General features: G+C 37.9%; 1 protein-coding gene across 4 annotated transcripts in view; it reads right to left on the bottom strand.

Moving 5' to 3' along the window:
• Positions 1–18,049, bottom strand: part of Ptpn4 (protein tyrosine phosphatase non-receptor type 4) — a 162,583-nt gene that overhangs the window by 9,641 nt on the left and 134,893 nt on the right. For all 4 annotated transcript variants that reach the window (XM_045151248.1, XM_045151250.1, XM_045151249.1 and 1 more), the window contains 6 exons: positions 16,794–16,884; positions 16,183–16,244; positions 10,126–10,272; positions 8,237–8,365; positions 5,787–5,935; positions 3,056–3,191 (listed from right to left, as the gene is read on the bottom strand). In XM_045151248.1, the coding sequence (XP_045007183.1) occupies positions 3,056–3,191; positions 5,787–5,935; positions 8,237–8,365; positions 10,126–10,272; positions 16,183–16,244; positions 16,794–16,884 (714 nt within the window). The remainder of the gene's footprint in view (positions 1–3,055; positions 3,192–5,786; positions 5,936–8,236; positions 8,366–10,125; positions 10,273–16,182; positions 16,245–16,793; positions 16,885–18,049) is intronic.

Here is an 18,049-nt window from a genome sequence, read left to right as displayed (position 1 = left end):
AGATAAAAAATGTAAGATATGGCTGGAGAGATGGCTCAACGGTTAAGGCGCTTGCCTGCAAAGCCTAAAGACCCAAGTTCAATTCACCAGTACCCACATATAGCCAGATGCACAAGACGGTGCACCTATCTGGAGTTTGTTTGTAGTGGCTAGATGCCCTGGCGTGTCCATTCTCGCTATCTCTATTTCAAATAAATAAAATATTTTTAAAAAATATATAAGATAAACAGGTTAAGTTAAAAAAAAAAAAAAGACCATGTTGGGTTGGAAAGATTTCTTAGTGGTTAAGGCTCTTGCCTGCAAAGCCCAAGGACCCAAGTTCAATTCACCAGTACCCACATAAAGACAGATGTACAAGATAGTTGTGGGAGGAAAAAGCAGCAAAATATACTCTTTTACTGAAAAGTAAAGGTGTATAAGGAATTATCAACCACAGCAGAGAAGCAGGAGAGACCCAGAGCTTCTAGAAAGCAGGCACCCAGCCAGAATTGGCTCCGCCTGTGGTGCTGGTCCACCTGGCTGCCTGGCTCTGCCTGAACTGCAGAAGCCAGGTGAAGGGATTTTCCACTCACACCAGGCTCCTCACAAAATCAAGAAACCTGAAGGAGAAAACAGGGACTAGGTGAGCAGCTTGTGAAGGAAAGGATAACAGGGACCAGCCACGCAGCTCTAGTACAACTTCAGGCACTCTTCACAGTCCCCCTCCCCCAACTGCCAGTGCCAACAACCACTGGATACCTGGGGAAGGGAACTCAGCTACACAGCACAGGCTGTCAGAGGAGCAGACCCACTTACCCAGCCTGCCTAGCCAGCCCACAGTGCAGTAAAGAGGCACCCAAGCAGGCATGAAGCATAGGTGAGACCGAAGCCATCCCTAAAGGTAACAGGGACTACTTACACCTGGTATGTAGGCCTGCATTGTGCTAATCGCACCTTCCATGTAAGGCAGGTTATGTGTTATATGACTGATGGTGGGCTTTGTCATTCTTAAATATGCTATATTTTGGAGCTGTCCTTTGTTCATCCTGATTTATGGTGCCTTTGTCATCTGTCATTCTTGGGGACAGGGTCTCACTCGGACCCAGGCTGACCTGGAACTCTTTAGACCAAAAATCTTAGCCTCACAATTGACAGAAATAAGGGTGTGGGGCAACATACACCCTTAGGGACTTTGACTTTATTAGATTATCTGTTTGTTTTAATTGCCACCCTTGCATAAATACTCTCTACTGGTTTTGATTGAATGTGTATACTGCTCAGTTGAATTTAGAAACAGCCAGTAATTTGCTCCAGCCAGCCTACTAGACTACTTGCATAGCAGGCAAACTCAACACCTAGGGTAACTTCTGCTGTTACTCTGGGAGTTATATAAGAGCCAAACTTGGCACTTTAAGCTCCTAACCTGAAGATATTTAACGTCAGATTTACACATCTAAGGATACTGCAAGAAAATTAGAAAACCCAAGAGCTACCCTCTCCATAAAAGACAGACACTATCTTAAGAGTAAAAGGATGGAAAATGGTATTATAAGCAAATGAACCAGAAAGCAAGCCGATGTTGCTATTCTAATATCTGACAGGATAGACTTTAAACCAACGTTAGCAAAGATAAATATACAACGTTAGGAAGATACATATATGCATGTAACATGGGGGCTCCCACTTTCATCAAACAAAACTACTAGACTGAAGGTCACATATAACACCAAGCACAATTGTAGCTAGTGACTTTAATACTCCACTCTCATCAATTGACAAGTCATCCCAGCAAAAAACAGAGGGACATCTGGATTAAAAGAGGTCATTGAACAAATGGACCTAATAGACATCTACAGAACATTCCACCCCAAAACTGCAGAATACACATTCTTGTTAGCAGCCCATGGGAAATTCTCTAAAATACACCATGTACTAAAACACAAAGCAAATCTTAACAAATATAGGAAAACTGAAATAATTCCTTGTACTATATCTGATCATAATGGGATTACAAACCTACAACAAGAAAAACCATAGAGCATAAACAAAATTATAGAAACTAAACAGTACACTACTAAATGATCAATGGGCCACTGAAATAAAAAAAAAAAAGATTCACAGAATCAAATGACAATGAGACCACAACATACCAAAGCCTTTGGGACACAATAAAATCAGTCCTAAGAGGAAAATTTATAGCTCTTAGTGCCTATACTAAGAAATTAGAAAGGTTGAAAGTAAACAACTTAATGTTGTACTTTAGGGCTTTGAAAAAAGAAGAACAAGGCAAACCAAAATAAGTATATGGGAAGAAATAATAAAGATTAGAGAAGGTATTAACAATATATTAAAAAAGATACAAAGAATCAATGATTTTTAGAGCATAATCAAGAGTCAGTGGAGAGTAAATATGTACTCAGTTTCTAAAAGTTTGTGTTGTTAATTCAATTTAAGTTGTCAGGAAAAGAAAAAGGGATCACACCCAGCTGTCCCACTGAAAGCAGCCTATGGGATCCTCCTGTCCAGGGATGCTGTCACCATCAACACTCCACTTGACTAAGGAATGCAACACAAGTTCCTCTGCCTCTGCTGAAGCACTCAAGATTCAACGTGCAAGACCACTTGCGTATTGGCAAAATTTTCTGCAAAAGGCTAGAGTTAAATATTTTAGACATCACAGGCCATAAGGTATTTGCTCTGTTTTATGAGAGAAGGTCACCTCATGTACCCAGGTTGGCTTCAAACTTACTACACAGCTGAGGATAACCTTGAACGCCTCCACATTTTCCTGCCTCTACCTCCCAAGTTCTGTGATTATAGGCTTGGGCCACTATGCCTGTTTTATGTGGTGCTAGAGATGGAACCCAGGGCTTCATGCATGCTAGACAATCTACCAACTATGCTAGATCTCTACAGCTTTACTCTGCTGCAGTGTGAAAGCAGGTAAGAACAATGCCTAAGGAATGAATGAGGATGGATTCTACTAACAAGCTTAGTTACAGAAACAAAAAGTATGTCAGAAATGGCTCACAGGGTTAATACTAGGTGGTAATAATTCCTGACAAGGAATACTCACAGGTGTTTGGATCATCATGGCTCTTTGATCTCTCATTGTTCTTACAATGTCTAGTGGATATACTGGTTGATTGCATTCAATGAGACACATGGCTGTTTCCATAGTAATAAGAACCCCGGTCCTTCCAATCCCAGCACTAAAAAACATATTAGTAGGAAAAGACTTTACTCAATCAATTCTGTTAAATTATGGCTTTTTTTTTTTACAGAAATATCAACGTACTGAGTTATAATAAAGAAGACTAATTTAAAGGTTTTATTTCACAGAAGTAGCAAGTCAACTTTTAAGTATGATATAAAAGCTTATTGGAACAACTTCCCTTAAAATGAAAAATGAAAGCTTAACAATAATAAATCATTAACAAATGCATGAAAGACAATGGTATTTTATACTTTAAATAAGTTAGTGTTTCAAGTAAAATTAATTTTAATTAAACTTACCACTGATAGTCAAGAAGAACTCTCAGGAATAAAATATATGAGCATGAATGCAGTAGCTACTGAAACTTTTGCAATACAAAATGGCCCCATTAAAAGACAATGGTCTTTAAACATTTTTTCTTTTACTTAGTATACAAAATGATGGACTTCATTGATATTTTCATATATATTATTGATTATTGTACTTTGCTCATATTTAACTCCTCCACTAGCCCTCCTCACTGGTCTCCTCCTGTACATTCATGTCATATGTATGCATATATACTTAAATCTAAATTCTACACATGAAAGAAAACATGACATTTTGTCTTTCTTTGCCATTACTTTCTCTTGTTCCATCCTCTCCCCTCCCTTTAGAGCTGTTCTCCCACCTCCTGTTGCTTTCATACTGTTTCATTATGTCATTTCCCCAACAGATATATCAGTGTCTCTTATTAAAACTCACAACTGGATATGAGGCTTGTAAGACCTATTGCTGGATTTTCCTCTAAGTAGGACTGTCAGTTTCTTTTCACCAGGATCACCTTTTGGGTGAGGCTTCTGCTTCCCCTCCCTTCCCTCTCCTTTTCTCCCCTCCCTTCCCTTTCCTCCAACTGGAGAGCCGCTGTGGGTTGGCTCACTTTTTTTTTTAATATTTATTTATTTATGAGGGGGGGAGGGAGGGAAAGAATATGAATGGGTGTACCAGGGTCTTCCAAATGAACTGCAGACACATGCACCACCATGTGTCTTATGTGGGACCTGGAGAATTGAACTTGGGTCCTTAGGCTTCACAGGCATGTGCCTTAACCGCTAAGCCATCTCTTCAGCCCTCCTTTTCTTTTTGCTGAGTCCTGTTTCTGTGCACTTTTTGGCTATCTTATTACTGCCCTTATGATTTTCAATGCCCTTCCTCTCTTTAGAATCTATGAAAAAAAAATTTCCTGGGTGGTTGGGTAATTACACAGAGGCAGGCAGACTTTGCAAGCAAGTGCCTTTAAATGCACCATCTCCCCAGCTCCTAGAGTCCATTTGGTTATCTCGACTCTTCTCTTTTACCATGTCACAGGGAGGCAGCTTCTCATCTGGATGTCCTTAATACTTTGCCTCTTAAGTATTTGGTCTACAGTATATTTTAATGATGTGAACACCTATTCTGTTCTTAGTCTTGCTCTATCTGAAAGTCTACTCTTAAAACTACTGAATGTATCACTTAAAAATGTGGTCATGGAGCTGGCAAAATGGCTTAGAGGTTAAGGCGCTTACCTGTGAAGCCTAAGGACCCATTTTCAACTCTCCAGGTCCCACATAAACCAGACACACAAAGATGAGGCATGTGCAATGTGGTTACACATGCCTACTAGGTGGTGCAAGCATCTGGAATTCCAATGCAGTGGTTGAGGCCCTGGAGAACCAATTTTCTCTCTCCATCCCTCTCTGTCTCTAAAATAAACAATAAAAATTTAAAAAATGTAGATATAGTAGGGACGTCATCATTTTTGACTCTTACTCTCTAGGCAATTGGCAGTGAAGGCTGGAGTCACTATTAATCACTCTCTGACAGGAGAAGAACTGGACTTGAAGTAAGGGTAGCCTGCTAATGTTTTACCTAGAGCTCTTGAAAGTGCCATCTTCTTCAGTGACATTTGGCACTTGGTCCAATGAAAGATGGGAACACTCAATGAATGTTCTCAGCAGGGCCTCAAGTAAGGAAACAGTGCTTTGTCAAGAAGTAGGAATTTAAACTTCAGATTGTGTCCTAATACCTATGTTCTAATCTGAACATATTGGAACTGATTAATTCATGAGGGCAGAGCCCTTTCAAAGGAGCTTGAGGAAATGTGTTCATACTTGTGTCTTTTCTATCCCTCTGCCACATGAGAACATACCATTTATATAAAACCCCTGGAGCATGAGAAATTTGCAGATGTACTGATCTTACATTTCCAAGTCTCCAAAATGATGAAACATAATTTTCTGATTTTATAAATAAGCTGGTCTCAAGTATTTCGTTATAGCAACACAAATATGAACCATGAGCCTACAATACTTCATCAATTATTTCATCAAATCTAAGTTACAATTTTATTTACAATTATTGCAAAAGACATTCCAAATTTACAAAATACAAAAAAAATCAGTACAATAGCTATTATTTTCATCTTTATCATAGAATTGTTGCATTATAACATAGCTTTGATTTCTAATGATCACATATCAATTGCAATAGGCTAAAATAAAGTATGTACTTGCTTAAAAAAATGACAATATGTAGTCATTCATTCATTCATTCAAAAAGGGAAATAAAATACCTGCAATGAACAACAATAGGTTCTTCCTTTCCAGCCCTTTTATTTCGTACATGACAAACAAAATCCAAGAAGTCACTTGAATCATCAGGGACTCCATGGTCAGGCCAGGCAATGTATTGGATCTGAGTGAGTTGACGACTCTCATTTTTCTAAGTGGAAAAGAAATGAAATGCACTTTGATTTAGGAATCATCTTTAAAATATAATCATTCATGTCATTTGAATTTTAGAAAAAACAACTTCCCTTTCACCCACTAAAGTAATGCATATTTCACAGCAACATTCGTATCCTTTTAAGCACTGGATACCTGCAGCACTATATTTCAGTAACCCAGTGTCTATAATTGTGAAGTATTTTAACACAATAATGAAATAAACAGGCAGAAATCAATTAGGATCAGAGAAATGCTTAAAGGTATAAGAATTTTAGGTGAGCAAAAATAGTAAAGTATAAACCCTTCATATATACATATTTTAATTTTGTGAACCACCATGGACTGATCCTTAAATGACACAAATGAGATTTTGGAAATTAGAAAAAATACCCATAGTTTAAAAATTGGAGGCCATTAATTATATTTGGGCAACCTATGGTTAATATGAGTTAGAACACTGGCTCAACTTGGCCAGATATGGCAATTAATATTTCAGAGCCTCATTCTATCACTTAAAGGATGAAATTAAGGGGTCAAGAGATGATTCAGTGGGTAAGAGTACTTGTACTACAAGCATGAAGACTCGAGTTCAAACTCTAGCACTCACGAAAAAAGCTAGGTATTGGGCTGGAGAGATGTTTTAGCAGTTAAGGCACTTGCCTGTTAAGCCCATGTTCATCTCACCAGATCCTACAAAAGCCAGATGCACAAAGGTAAGGCAAGTGCAAGGTCGCACATGCCCACTAGATGGCACAAGTGTCTGGAGTTTGAATTCAGAGGCTGAGGCCCTGGAGTGCCACTTCTCTCTCTCTCTCTCTCTGGCTCTCTATCTCTCTCTAAAACAAAAACAGCTGGCCATGGCTACAAATGCTTGTAACCCTAGTCCTGGGGCATGGGGTGGAGACTGGAAAATCACTGGGCTCAGAGGTCAGCCAGATTGTCCAAAAATGGCAGCTATAGGCTCCATGAGAGACTATCTCAAGGAAACAATGCAGAAGTACACTTGATGTTCTTCTCTGGCCTCCACATGTGTGTTCTGGGGGCACGTTCACCTGCACATACATGTCCAAACACTACACACACAAACACACACACTCTAAAAACAAAAACAAACAAATAAACAGATGAAATAACATCTCCATCTCTATAGGACAATCTTCAGGTTAACACGCCTGCAAATCACCCAGGTACTTGGATTCAGATGCTCTCAGTAACAGGTAGCTACTCTGTCAACATTATTCAATGGGCAATTATTTACTTTAAAGGGGACCATAAAAGTAAAAGGTAATCAAGACTTGAAGTAGTATCTGTCTGTCCAATGTCTTATCAATGCATCTATGTGTAATAGCAAAATTATGTTCTCATTAGATATGGTGCAAAGTTTAGAAATTAGTTTGTCTTAAAACAGTTCTAAGGTACTTGGGATACATAAAGAAAAGCCACTACAGTGTAAAAAACTGCCATGGGTAATCTACAGGTGGAGTAACTAAAAGACTGTTGTAGACCGAAATTATATGCATGTATATATTTATACACATATATACTTACTTATCTATTTGGGAAATAAAGAACTATCTTATTGGCTTGATTTACAAATCAATATAATATACCATGAGCTATATACAGTATATGACTCAAATCCTGAATTTATTCTACTTTGAAAGAATTTTAACTTTTTATATCCTGTAACTTTCATTTCATTAAGTGCCAGGCTCCTTTTATATATGTTAGCAAAACACCTGGCTATTTCCCTATTGGTCAGAAGAAAAGGTCTATCTCATTCATCTCCTTTAATCTTATTATTATTTTAAACTTTATTTTTATTTATTTATTTGAGAGAAAAGGAGAAAGAAAGAGGCAGTGAGGGGGAGAGAATGGGTGTGCCAGAGTCTCCATGCACTGCAAATGAACTCCAGACACATGTGCCTCCTTGTGCCTAATAGTCTAAAGCACCCCATTAAAACACACAAATAGTTCAGTAAATTTTATTTATTTATTTATTTATTTTTAATTTGAGAGCAAAAGACAGAGAGAGAAAGAGGCAGATAGAGAAAGAGACAGAGATTGGGCACACCAGGGCCTCCAGCCACTGCAAACGAACTCCAGATGCATGCGCCCCCTTGTGTATCTGGCTAATGTGGGTTCTGGGGAATTGAGCCTCGAACCGGGGTCCTTAGGCTTCAAAGGCAAGTGCTTAACTGCTAAACCATTTCTCCAGCCCATAGTTCAGTAAATTTTATGTTCCCTAGTAAGTTCTTTACAAAAGTTACTATGAATGGACACCCTGCCTTTTTACCTCTTGGTTGAACAGTGTCATCTTCCTGAAGATATAGGCAGGATTTCCTTCTTCAGAGTGGCAGGTGACTTGGTAGCATCCATAGGATGAACTTCCTGTGGGTTCTGGCCAATACTGGTGACATTTAACCTAAGATCAACAAAAATGCACACACAATAACAATCTAAGTTTTCCAGTTTTTAAGATGTTTTAAGAACTTTCAATCTTACAGAAAAGGAAGAATAATAATTCTATTAACTCTCAGACATTCTTCAGCCAGATCTAACTATCAGCATTTTTTCTTTGTCATTTTTTAAAATATTTTTATTTTTATTTATTTATTTGAGAGCAACAGACACAGACAGAAAGACAGATAGAGGGAGAGAGAGAGAATGGGCACGCCAGGGCTTCCAGCCTCTGCAAACAACTCCAGACGCGTGCGCCCCCCTTGTGCATCTGGCTAACGTGGACCTGGGGAACCAAGCCTCGAACCGGGGTCCTTAGGCTTCACAGGCAAGTGCTTAACCGCTAAGCCATCTCTCCAGCCCTCTTTGTCATTTTTTTAATTTTTGTTTTGCATTGTAGGAATTGATCCCAAGCCTTGGAACCTAATCTCACTCAGTATATATACTAACGTATATGTAAGGTACAATTGCTTTGAATACATTCATAGAACTATTCATCCATCATCACAGCCACTTTTAGGATGGTTTCATTATACCCTGAAGATCCTACACTAATTAGTAGTCACTGCTGCACATTCTTCCCTGTTCCATTTTTTTCCCAACCTTGACCTAGGCACCCACTAATCTGCTCTCTATCCCCATGAATTCCCAACTCTGGACATTTCATAAAATTGGAAAAATATAGCATCCCGTTTTGTTGTTGCTGGACTTCTTTCCCTATAATTTTTCTAGGCTCAGCCATGGTTAGTTTTGAATCAGTGGTTCTTTTTAGTGCTATATATTACTCAAAAATCTGAGTATGTTACATCTTGTTTGGTACAGGTGAGTTATTTGCACTATGTGCCTATTATGAATAATGCTATTATGAATGTGTGCTCATATTTTCAATTTACATGGGTATATTCAGGAAGAAAATTGCTGAATATTATAACCTTGCATTTACCCTTCTGAGAAAAGTATCATACTTTTCCAAAGTAATTGCACAATTTTACAAATTCCTAAGAAGTTTATTGAGGACTGTTTTCTCCATAGTGTTACCAACGTGTGATACCTGCCCTGTTTTTGAAACTAGCTATTCTACTCAGTATGGGAATGACATTTCATTCTGACTTGGACTTCATTGATGACTAATGAGATCCACCACCATACATCATGCTTATTTAGGCATTATCATGTCTCCCCTCGATAACTAACTGTCCATTCAGATATTTTTATCCTATTTTTAAAAAAGTACTTGTGCTGGGTGTGCTGGCACACGCCTTTAATCCCAACACTTGGGAGGCAGAGGTAGGAGAATCGCCTTGAGTTCAAGGCTACCCTCAGATTACAGAGTAAATTCCAGGTCAGCCTGAGCTAGAGTGAGATCCTACCTTGAAACCCACACCTCCCTGCCAAAAAAAAAAAAACCAACTTGTAATTTTATTGTTAAACAGTAAAAATTTTTTACATATTCCAATTACAAGCCACTTAGAGATATATTATTTTAAATAACAATGATAACCCAGATACAAGCCCCTTAGAGGTACATTATTTTTAATAAAGAATAATTATAATAGTGGCTAATACATCCCATTTATCATGTGTTAGTCAGTTTTAAGTACTTAATCATAATTAACCAAGTTATAAAACCCCAAGAATGAAGAGCAATATGAATGTTTTGAGTACATATATACAAAGTATCTTGAAAAAAGCTCAGGCAATGTGTAAGGTACTACTATGACTTACTCTGCCACGTTCCACTTGTGTGGTCAGCATTACAACCATGGAGGAGCCTTGTTCCCAAGTCATTTGCCAAAAATCTTTACAAGTGTGCGGTAGTGGCCCTTGACAAGCAATGTACTGATTTATAATGCTTGAAGAAGGAATTTCCATCTAAAAGGACATTAAGATAAAATTCTTTTATTATATATTTAAATTTTTTTAATTTATTTGAGAAAGAGATAGAGAAAGAATGGTCATGACAGGGCCTCCGGCCATTGCAAACAAACAAATGCATGCGCTACTTTGTGCATCTGGCTTACGTGGATACTGGGGAATTGAACTTGGGTCCTTAGGCTTTGCAGGCAAGTGCCTTAATCGCTAAACCATCTCTCCAGCCCAGAATCCTTTTATTACCACCATTTCCTATGCTTTGAATGATGAAAACCAACCAATAGTAGTTAAATTGAACCCAACTAATCCCAACATAAACTGTAATTAGTACAGCAATATTTATCAGTAATTTTAATTATTTATTTGCAATGAGAGAAGAAAAGGAAAAAAGAGGAAGAGAGGAGAGAATGGGCCCTCCAGGTCTCCTACCACTAAACAAACTGCAGATGCATGTGTTACTTTGTGCATCTGGATTTACATGAGTTCTGGGGAAACTGAACCCAGACAGGCTTTGCAAGCAAGTGCCTTTAGTGGTTAAGCCATCTCTCCAGCCCAGTAATTTCTTATTTTATTTGTAGAAAAAACTGTTGGAGGGCTGGAGAGATGGCTTAGTGGTTAAGGCATTTGCCTGCAAAGCCAAAGGATCCCAGTTCAATTCCCCAGGACCCACATAAGCCAGCTGTACAAGGGGGCACATGCATCTGGAGTTTGTTTGCAGTGGCTGGAGGCCCTGGCATGCCCATTCTCTCTCTGCCTCTTTCTCTCTATTAAATGAATAAAAAATTATTGGAAATGTTAAAATTATGAGTATTTATCTTTCAATTCATGGAAAGAGGGATTTAAATACAAATATTTCCCAAACGTCATTTGTTTTTTATTTTATTCTAGTTTTGAGACAGTGTGTCATTGTGTAGCTCACACTGGACTTGAACTCATGTTTGGTTTCTCAAGTGCTGGGATTACAGGCATACACCATCACATCTGACCCTATCATTTTTAAAAAAAATTTTGTTTATTTTATTTGTTTATTTGACAGCGACAGAGCGAGAAAGAGGCAGAGAGAAAGACACAGAGAGAATGGGCGAGCCAGGGCCTCCAGCCACTGCAAACGAACTCCAGATGCGTGCACCCCCTTGTGCATCTGGCTAATGTGGGTCCTGGGGAATCGAGCCTCGAACCAGATCCTTATGCTTCACAGGCAAGTGCTTAACCGCTAAGCCATCTCCTCCAGCCCCCCATCATGTTTTAAGAATAGCTTTTAAAATGCTGTTTCAGAGGTATAGAGTAAAATATTTTTGAAACAATTTTTTGTTCTATAAATAACTTACTAGTAAAACCCTGTTTCTGAGGTATAAAGTATTTTTGAAACAATTTTTTTGTCCAAAAATAACTCACTTGTAGACTGTAAGGAAAAAAAATTCTACCACTTATTTTTAATTTGGATTTTGTACATAAAACAATTTTAAGAGATATCAGAATGACATTAAAATTGTTTCCAAAAAGGTGGGTGAGGTGGCATACACAATTAATCCCAGTAGTCAGGAGGCAAAGGTAGAAGGATTGCCATGAGTTTGAGGCCACCCTGAGACTACAAAGTGAATTTCAGGTCAGCTTGGGCTAGAGTAGACCCTACCTCGAAAAAAAAAAAAAAAAATTCCAAAATAAGGTAAGACAGTAAATTTTTGAAGAGGATGAGTAGATGAGTGACCATCTTTTGAGGATGGAAAAAGGTGATCTATGCACAAAAAATGCTAAACAAGTTTCCCTTCCAACCAGCCTCTAGTTAATACCAGAAGACCAATCCTGTTTTTCCAGTTTCTAATAAATGTTTTCACAGAGATATTCTTACTATATGGAAGAATTGTCTTCTTATTTTCTATAAAACTATTTTAAAATGTTGGCATATTATACTGTTTTTCTGAATCTGACCCTTCTGAGAAAATGTTGTTACTCATTTAACAGACATTTAAGTTACTGTTAATCTATGAGTTACCAATAACAAAGCTTAAGTGAATATTCTTGAAAGCTTAATATTTTGGGGCAACTGTAAACAATACATTTAGATGGGCAACAGGAAAAAATAAGAATGTTGTATTTAAAATTGTGCCAATGCCAAACTACTCTCTATAGACATTTTTACCAACTAATGCTTCTACCAATAATGTATGAGAAATATATTTCTGTACATACTCAATATGTCCAAAAGCCTTCTCCACAACTCTGAAACTACTCAACGAATACATACAATGCAAAGTTTGTTTGTGTGTTCACTTAACCTGACCTAGAGATATTTTCTTGCAGTCATTTTATGGCAAAATCTGACCTTGAATGATCTAAAAATATTTATATTCTACTAGTCCCTCTTAGTAGAAATATCCATATACTACTATTATAGTAATTATAGGGTACTTGTCCAATATATAACTTGCTAGGATATTACTTATAGTATTGGAGCATACAGTGAATAACCTTTCAAAATGGTCTAAAAATTCTGAGTTTGAAAGTATACTAGGCCCTAAAGTTTCAGATAAAAGATTTAACCTGTATATGGTATCATCAATTTTTTGGTCTTTGAATTGCATAGGGAAATAATAATAATACCTTGCCCATTTCAATTTGTACCTGTCTTTTTAAAAAAAATTATTTATTTGCAAGCAGAGAGAGACAGAGAAGAGAGAAGAGAGAAGAGGGGAGGGGAGGGGAAGGGGGAAGAGAGATAGAGAATGATAGTTCCAGGGCTTCCAGTCACTGCAAATGATCCTGAGATGCATGTGCCATCTTGTGCATCTGGCATTACGTGGGCACTGTGAAATCAAACCAGGGTCCGTAGGCATTGTAGGCAAGAGCCTTAATCACTGAGCCATCTCTCCAGCCCTGTACTTGTCGTTTTAAAAAGTATTTTATTTATTTATTTGAGAGAGAAAAAGGAAGAGGAAGGGAGAGAAGAGGAGGAAGGCAAGGGGAGATAGAGAGAGAGAGAGAGAATGGGTGCACCAGGGCCTCTAGCCAATGCAAACAAACTTCAGACGCATGTACCACCTTGTGTATCAGGCTTTGCAAGGGTACTAGGGAATCAAACTTAGGTCCTTAGGCATTGCAAAGCAAGTGGCTTAACTGCTAAGCTATCTCTCTAGCTGTGTAGTTTTCTTGTTTTGTAAATTTAGTGCAGTTTGTATTTAAACGTGTTTGATAGTTATTTTTGCTCTAAGTGTTATAATTGCATTGTGGTTTCACTAAAAACAACAGAACAGTCGTTATCTGAGGTAATATATTCAAATAGCCAATCCTGTTACAGATTCTGTATTTGAAAATTTGACAACTTCTTAAAGTTTATATGTAACCTCAAACAGCAGCAGAGGCTTCTTGGTCATCTCTAATCCTCTTCAGAGCACCAAAGAATTTGAGTTATCAGACAAGCATGTTTCCAGTTGACATGAGACAAGGAAATTTTGTGCTTTGCTTTCCTGTTCGGCACACGAGCAGCCTTCGGGACTTTATGGAGTGCCATATTTTTCACACTTTTGCGCTGTTGTTGCTGACTATGCTATTTACAAGTGTAGCAAAGAAGTGCTATCTCACGTTCTTAAGTGCAATTAGGCTATGCTATGCCTCATGGAGGAAATAAAGATGAACTTCCTTCAGGTACAAGTTATAATGCTGTTGCTGTGCACTCAAATTGTTAATAAATCAACATTTATTTTTTATTTTTTGAGGCAGGGTCTCACTCTAGCTCAGGATGACTGGAATTCATTATTTATTCTCAGGGTGGCCTTGAACTCACATCAGTCCTCCTACCTCTGCCTCCCGAGTGCTGGGATTAAAGGCATGTGCAACGATGCCTGCTTTAAATCACAATTATCAAGTCTTTAAAGAAAGTTATATGTTAATTGGCAAAAAGGTGGTTTATAGTAACCGAACCTTGCATTTGCCCTAAAAACAATGATTCAAATTTCAACACTCCATAGCTGCAAAGCCTTTATAGAATATAACCACTTCAAATAATGAGAATTGATAGTATTTGTAAGTAACATGACATATTTGGGTTTAAAAGATAATTCAGCGGCTAGAAAGATGACTTAGCAGTTAAGCGCTTGCCTGTGAAGCCTAAGGACCCCAGTTCGAGGCTCGATTCCCCAGGACCCACGTTAGCCAGATGCACAAGGGGGCGCACGCATCTGGAGTTAGTTTGCAGTGGCTGGAAGCCCTGGTGTGCCCATTCTCTCTCTCTGTCATTCTCAAATAAATAAATAAATTTTTTTTTAAAAAAAGATAATTCAGGGGGCTGGAGAGATGGCTTCACAGTTAAGGCACTTGCCTGAGATGCTTAAGGACCCATGTTCAAGTCTCCAAGCCCCATGTAAGCCAGACACACAAGGTGATACAAGCATGCAAGGCTGCATATGCATAAAAGGTGGCATGAGTCTGGAATTTAATTGCTGGAGGCCTTGGTGCACCAATTCTCTCTCTCTCTCTCTCTCTCTCTCTCAAAAAAAGCCAGTTTATTAGACTTGCCTCAAAAAGTATTAAAAAAATAATTCAGGAGACAGAACTTGATGAGTATTGTCCATTTGTTGCTCTTAAAGCTAGGTAGCAGAGTTGAGATTCTTCATACTATTCTAACTTTCATATATAGTTGAAAATGCCATCTAGTTTACAGTACTATCTGTATTTCCTTTCTTCTTATAGCCTACATCCATTTTTTGTTTGTTTTGAGGCAGGATCTTCCTATGTAGTCCAGGCTGACTGCAAATGCTACATCCTACTGCCTCAGCCTCCTAGTGCTGGTGTAATATATATACATACATACGTGTGTGTGTGTGTGTGTGTGTGTGTGCGTGCGCGCGCACGCACATCAGGCCTATGTTCATGATTTTAACTGCAGTATACTTTTATTCATCATTTATATAGCTTTCTGTATACTAAATAAGTCTTCTTAGTATTTTTAAAATTCAGACTGTCATTTGATCTTGGTACTTTTAAGTGTCACTAAAATTTAAATATTTAACATTGCCAAATTAATACATCCTTTTTGGTGACTTGTTTATTTATGTGGTTTATCTGTATGTGTAAAGTACAGCATGTGTGGCAGTAAACAACAACCTTTGGGCCCCTTGTTCACCATTCCCAGTGCAAGCTTCTGGGAAATTCTCCTGATTGACTTCTTTTTCACTGTGGGTGAACTGCAATTTCTTCTTTTTTAAAAATATTTTTTGCTGCTGTTGTTCATTTTTATTTGTTTATTTGAGAGTGACAGACAGAGAGAGAAAGAAGCAGATAGAGAGAAAATGGGTGTGCCAGGGCCTCCAGCCACTGCAAACAAGCTCCAGACGCATGTGGCCCTTTGTGCATCTGGCTAATGTGGGTCCTGGAGAATGGAGCCTCGAACTGGGGTCCTTAGGCTTCATAGGCAAGTGCTTATCCACTAAGCCATCTCTCCAGCCCTGAACTGCAATTTCTAAAGCCTATCACAGCTTCTCACTGTTATGCATGGTCTGGGGAACTCAAGCCCAGGTGCTTATGGAGAGTTGCTTCATCTATTGAGCCATGTCCGTACTTCCTCATCTATCTTAATTTAAAAAAAAAAAAAAGTTTTTTTATTTGTTTTTCAGGGTAGGGTCTCACTCTAGCTCAGGCTGACCTGGAATTCACTATGTAGTCTCAGGGTGGCCTTGAACTCATGGCGATCCTCCTACCTCTGCCTCCTGAATGCTGGGATTAAAGGCATGCACCACCACGCCCAGCTAACTTTTTAAATTTTAGTTTAATCTCAAGAAAGATAGAAGGAAAGGATAAACACCTCAAGGTGGACTTTAAATCTCCACATGCATGGTGTTACATATGTATGTATGTGTATACACACACACACAAACTCAAAACAAGAATTAAAGGCATAATAACCACAACACTTACATTTATATAGTTTGCATTGATGTAGTCTTCATTACCTTTTAAAAGAACCCGTGTAGCATCATCTGAAAAAAAATTCAAGAAATACTTTTTAAAAAAAAAAAATTTATTAGCATTTTCCATGATTATAGAAAAAATGCCATGGTAATCCCCCCCGCAACTTTCCCCTTTGAAATTCCATTTTCCATCATATTACCTCCCCATCACAATCATTGTACTTACATATATACAATATATATTCAAGAAACACTGTTTTTTTTTTTTGTGGCTGTTTTGGTACTGGGGACTGAATCACTGAGCTATAGCTAGGCACAGTAATAGCGTTTTGTTTTTTTTAAATGTTTTATTTATTTGAGAGAGAGGGAGGGAGGGAGAAAGAGAGAGCGAGAGAAAAAAAGGGCACAAGAGGGCCTCTATTCACCGCAAAAGAACGCCAGACGCATGTGCCCCCTTGTGCATCTAGCTTACATGGGTCCTGGGGAATAGAACTGGGGTCCTTAGGCTTCACAGGCAAATGCCTTAATTGCTAAGCCATTTCTCCAGCCCAGTTAACAGTGTTTTAATAATGTTACGTTAAATAGACTAAATTTGTGATCATAAGGGATGGTACTTACAAGGCGAAATATCTCTGTATCTATTTTTGGAAATGTTCTGAGGTAATTTGGCACAAGACATAGTCATCCCAGGTTTTTTCCGATATAGTTGCTTAAAAGAAAAAAAAAAAATCAGTCCAATCAGCCATCAACAATTCTGCTTTTTCAGAGTTGCCTATTCTAACAAGGAGCAAGCATTTTTCCTGGAGTAGTTCATCAGTAATATGAACATTCCTTACACTAGTAGATGGGAAAATCAGAATTTCAAAGCTGAAGCCTATGGTTTCTAATATGACTTATGAATCACATTCTGAAAAATGTGAAAACAACTTTGCTCAGTGAAGTAACCTAACATTCTCAATAGCAGATCTGCAGAGAACATTTGGGTTTCATTTACTTTGGAAGTGTTCACATTATATGAACTGATAAATTTTTAGATAGAAAACTAGCATGCCCTAAATGTCTTATAAATCTAAACACTCATCTACAATATAGAACACAGAAAAACACATAAAAATGATGGCCACATTTATAAACACATTAAAACCTCCCCATTTTATTAAAACAAATGAATTACATAGTATAAATTAAGCCTTTCAAAATCCACGATCTAATCATTAATTAAAATACTGATCACAGGCTTTCAAGAAGTATTCTTGTTCTTCTGATGAGACCTTAAGACCACATGGATAAAAATCAGAGAAAGAATAACTATAGCAGGGTGTAAAGCTCAAATACAAAAACACATCCTTTAACTATGGATGTTTATTTGGTTATTTGTTTATTTATAAAATTTTGCTATATGCAGTGCAGGCTGACAGCAATCCTCCTGTCCTAGTCTCTTGAGAGCTGAGTCTATGGGCATGTGTCACCAAACCCAGCTTCACGGAGGATTTACTATGTGTATAAATACTATCATTACCTTCCACCTTCTATAAAAATAGCTGCTTGGTTACAGAAAAAAATTGATGACAAACATAAAACTTCTTTATTCATTTTTTTTGGGGGGAAGGGTAAACACTAAATTTCACTACATAGCCTAGACTGGCTTTAAAACTCATGGAAATCCTCCTGCATCAGCCTCCTAAGCACTACAATTTAGGCATGAACCACATGTCTAGCTCTTCTCCTTCTTTTGAAAAGACAGCTATTTATATAGTCATAACTATGAAACACATTGGTGTCAAACACCTCTAAGTCTATGATTTTACTTTACAAATCACAATACACAGTAGATTAAGTTGTTATGACATATGAAACTAAGTAGCAAAAACTTG

Source organism: Jaculus jaculus, chromosome 5, assembly GCF_020740685.1.
Source record: "Jaculus jaculus isolate mJacJac1 chromosome 5, mJacJac1.mat.Y.cur, whole genome shotgun sequence".
Lineage (NCBI taxonomy): Eukaryota > Metazoa > Chordata > Mammalia > Rodentia > Dipodidae > Jaculus > Jaculus jaculus.
The sequence above is the reverse complement of the archived record's forward strand: the minus strand, read 5'-3'. Positions and strand labels throughout refer to the sequence as shown.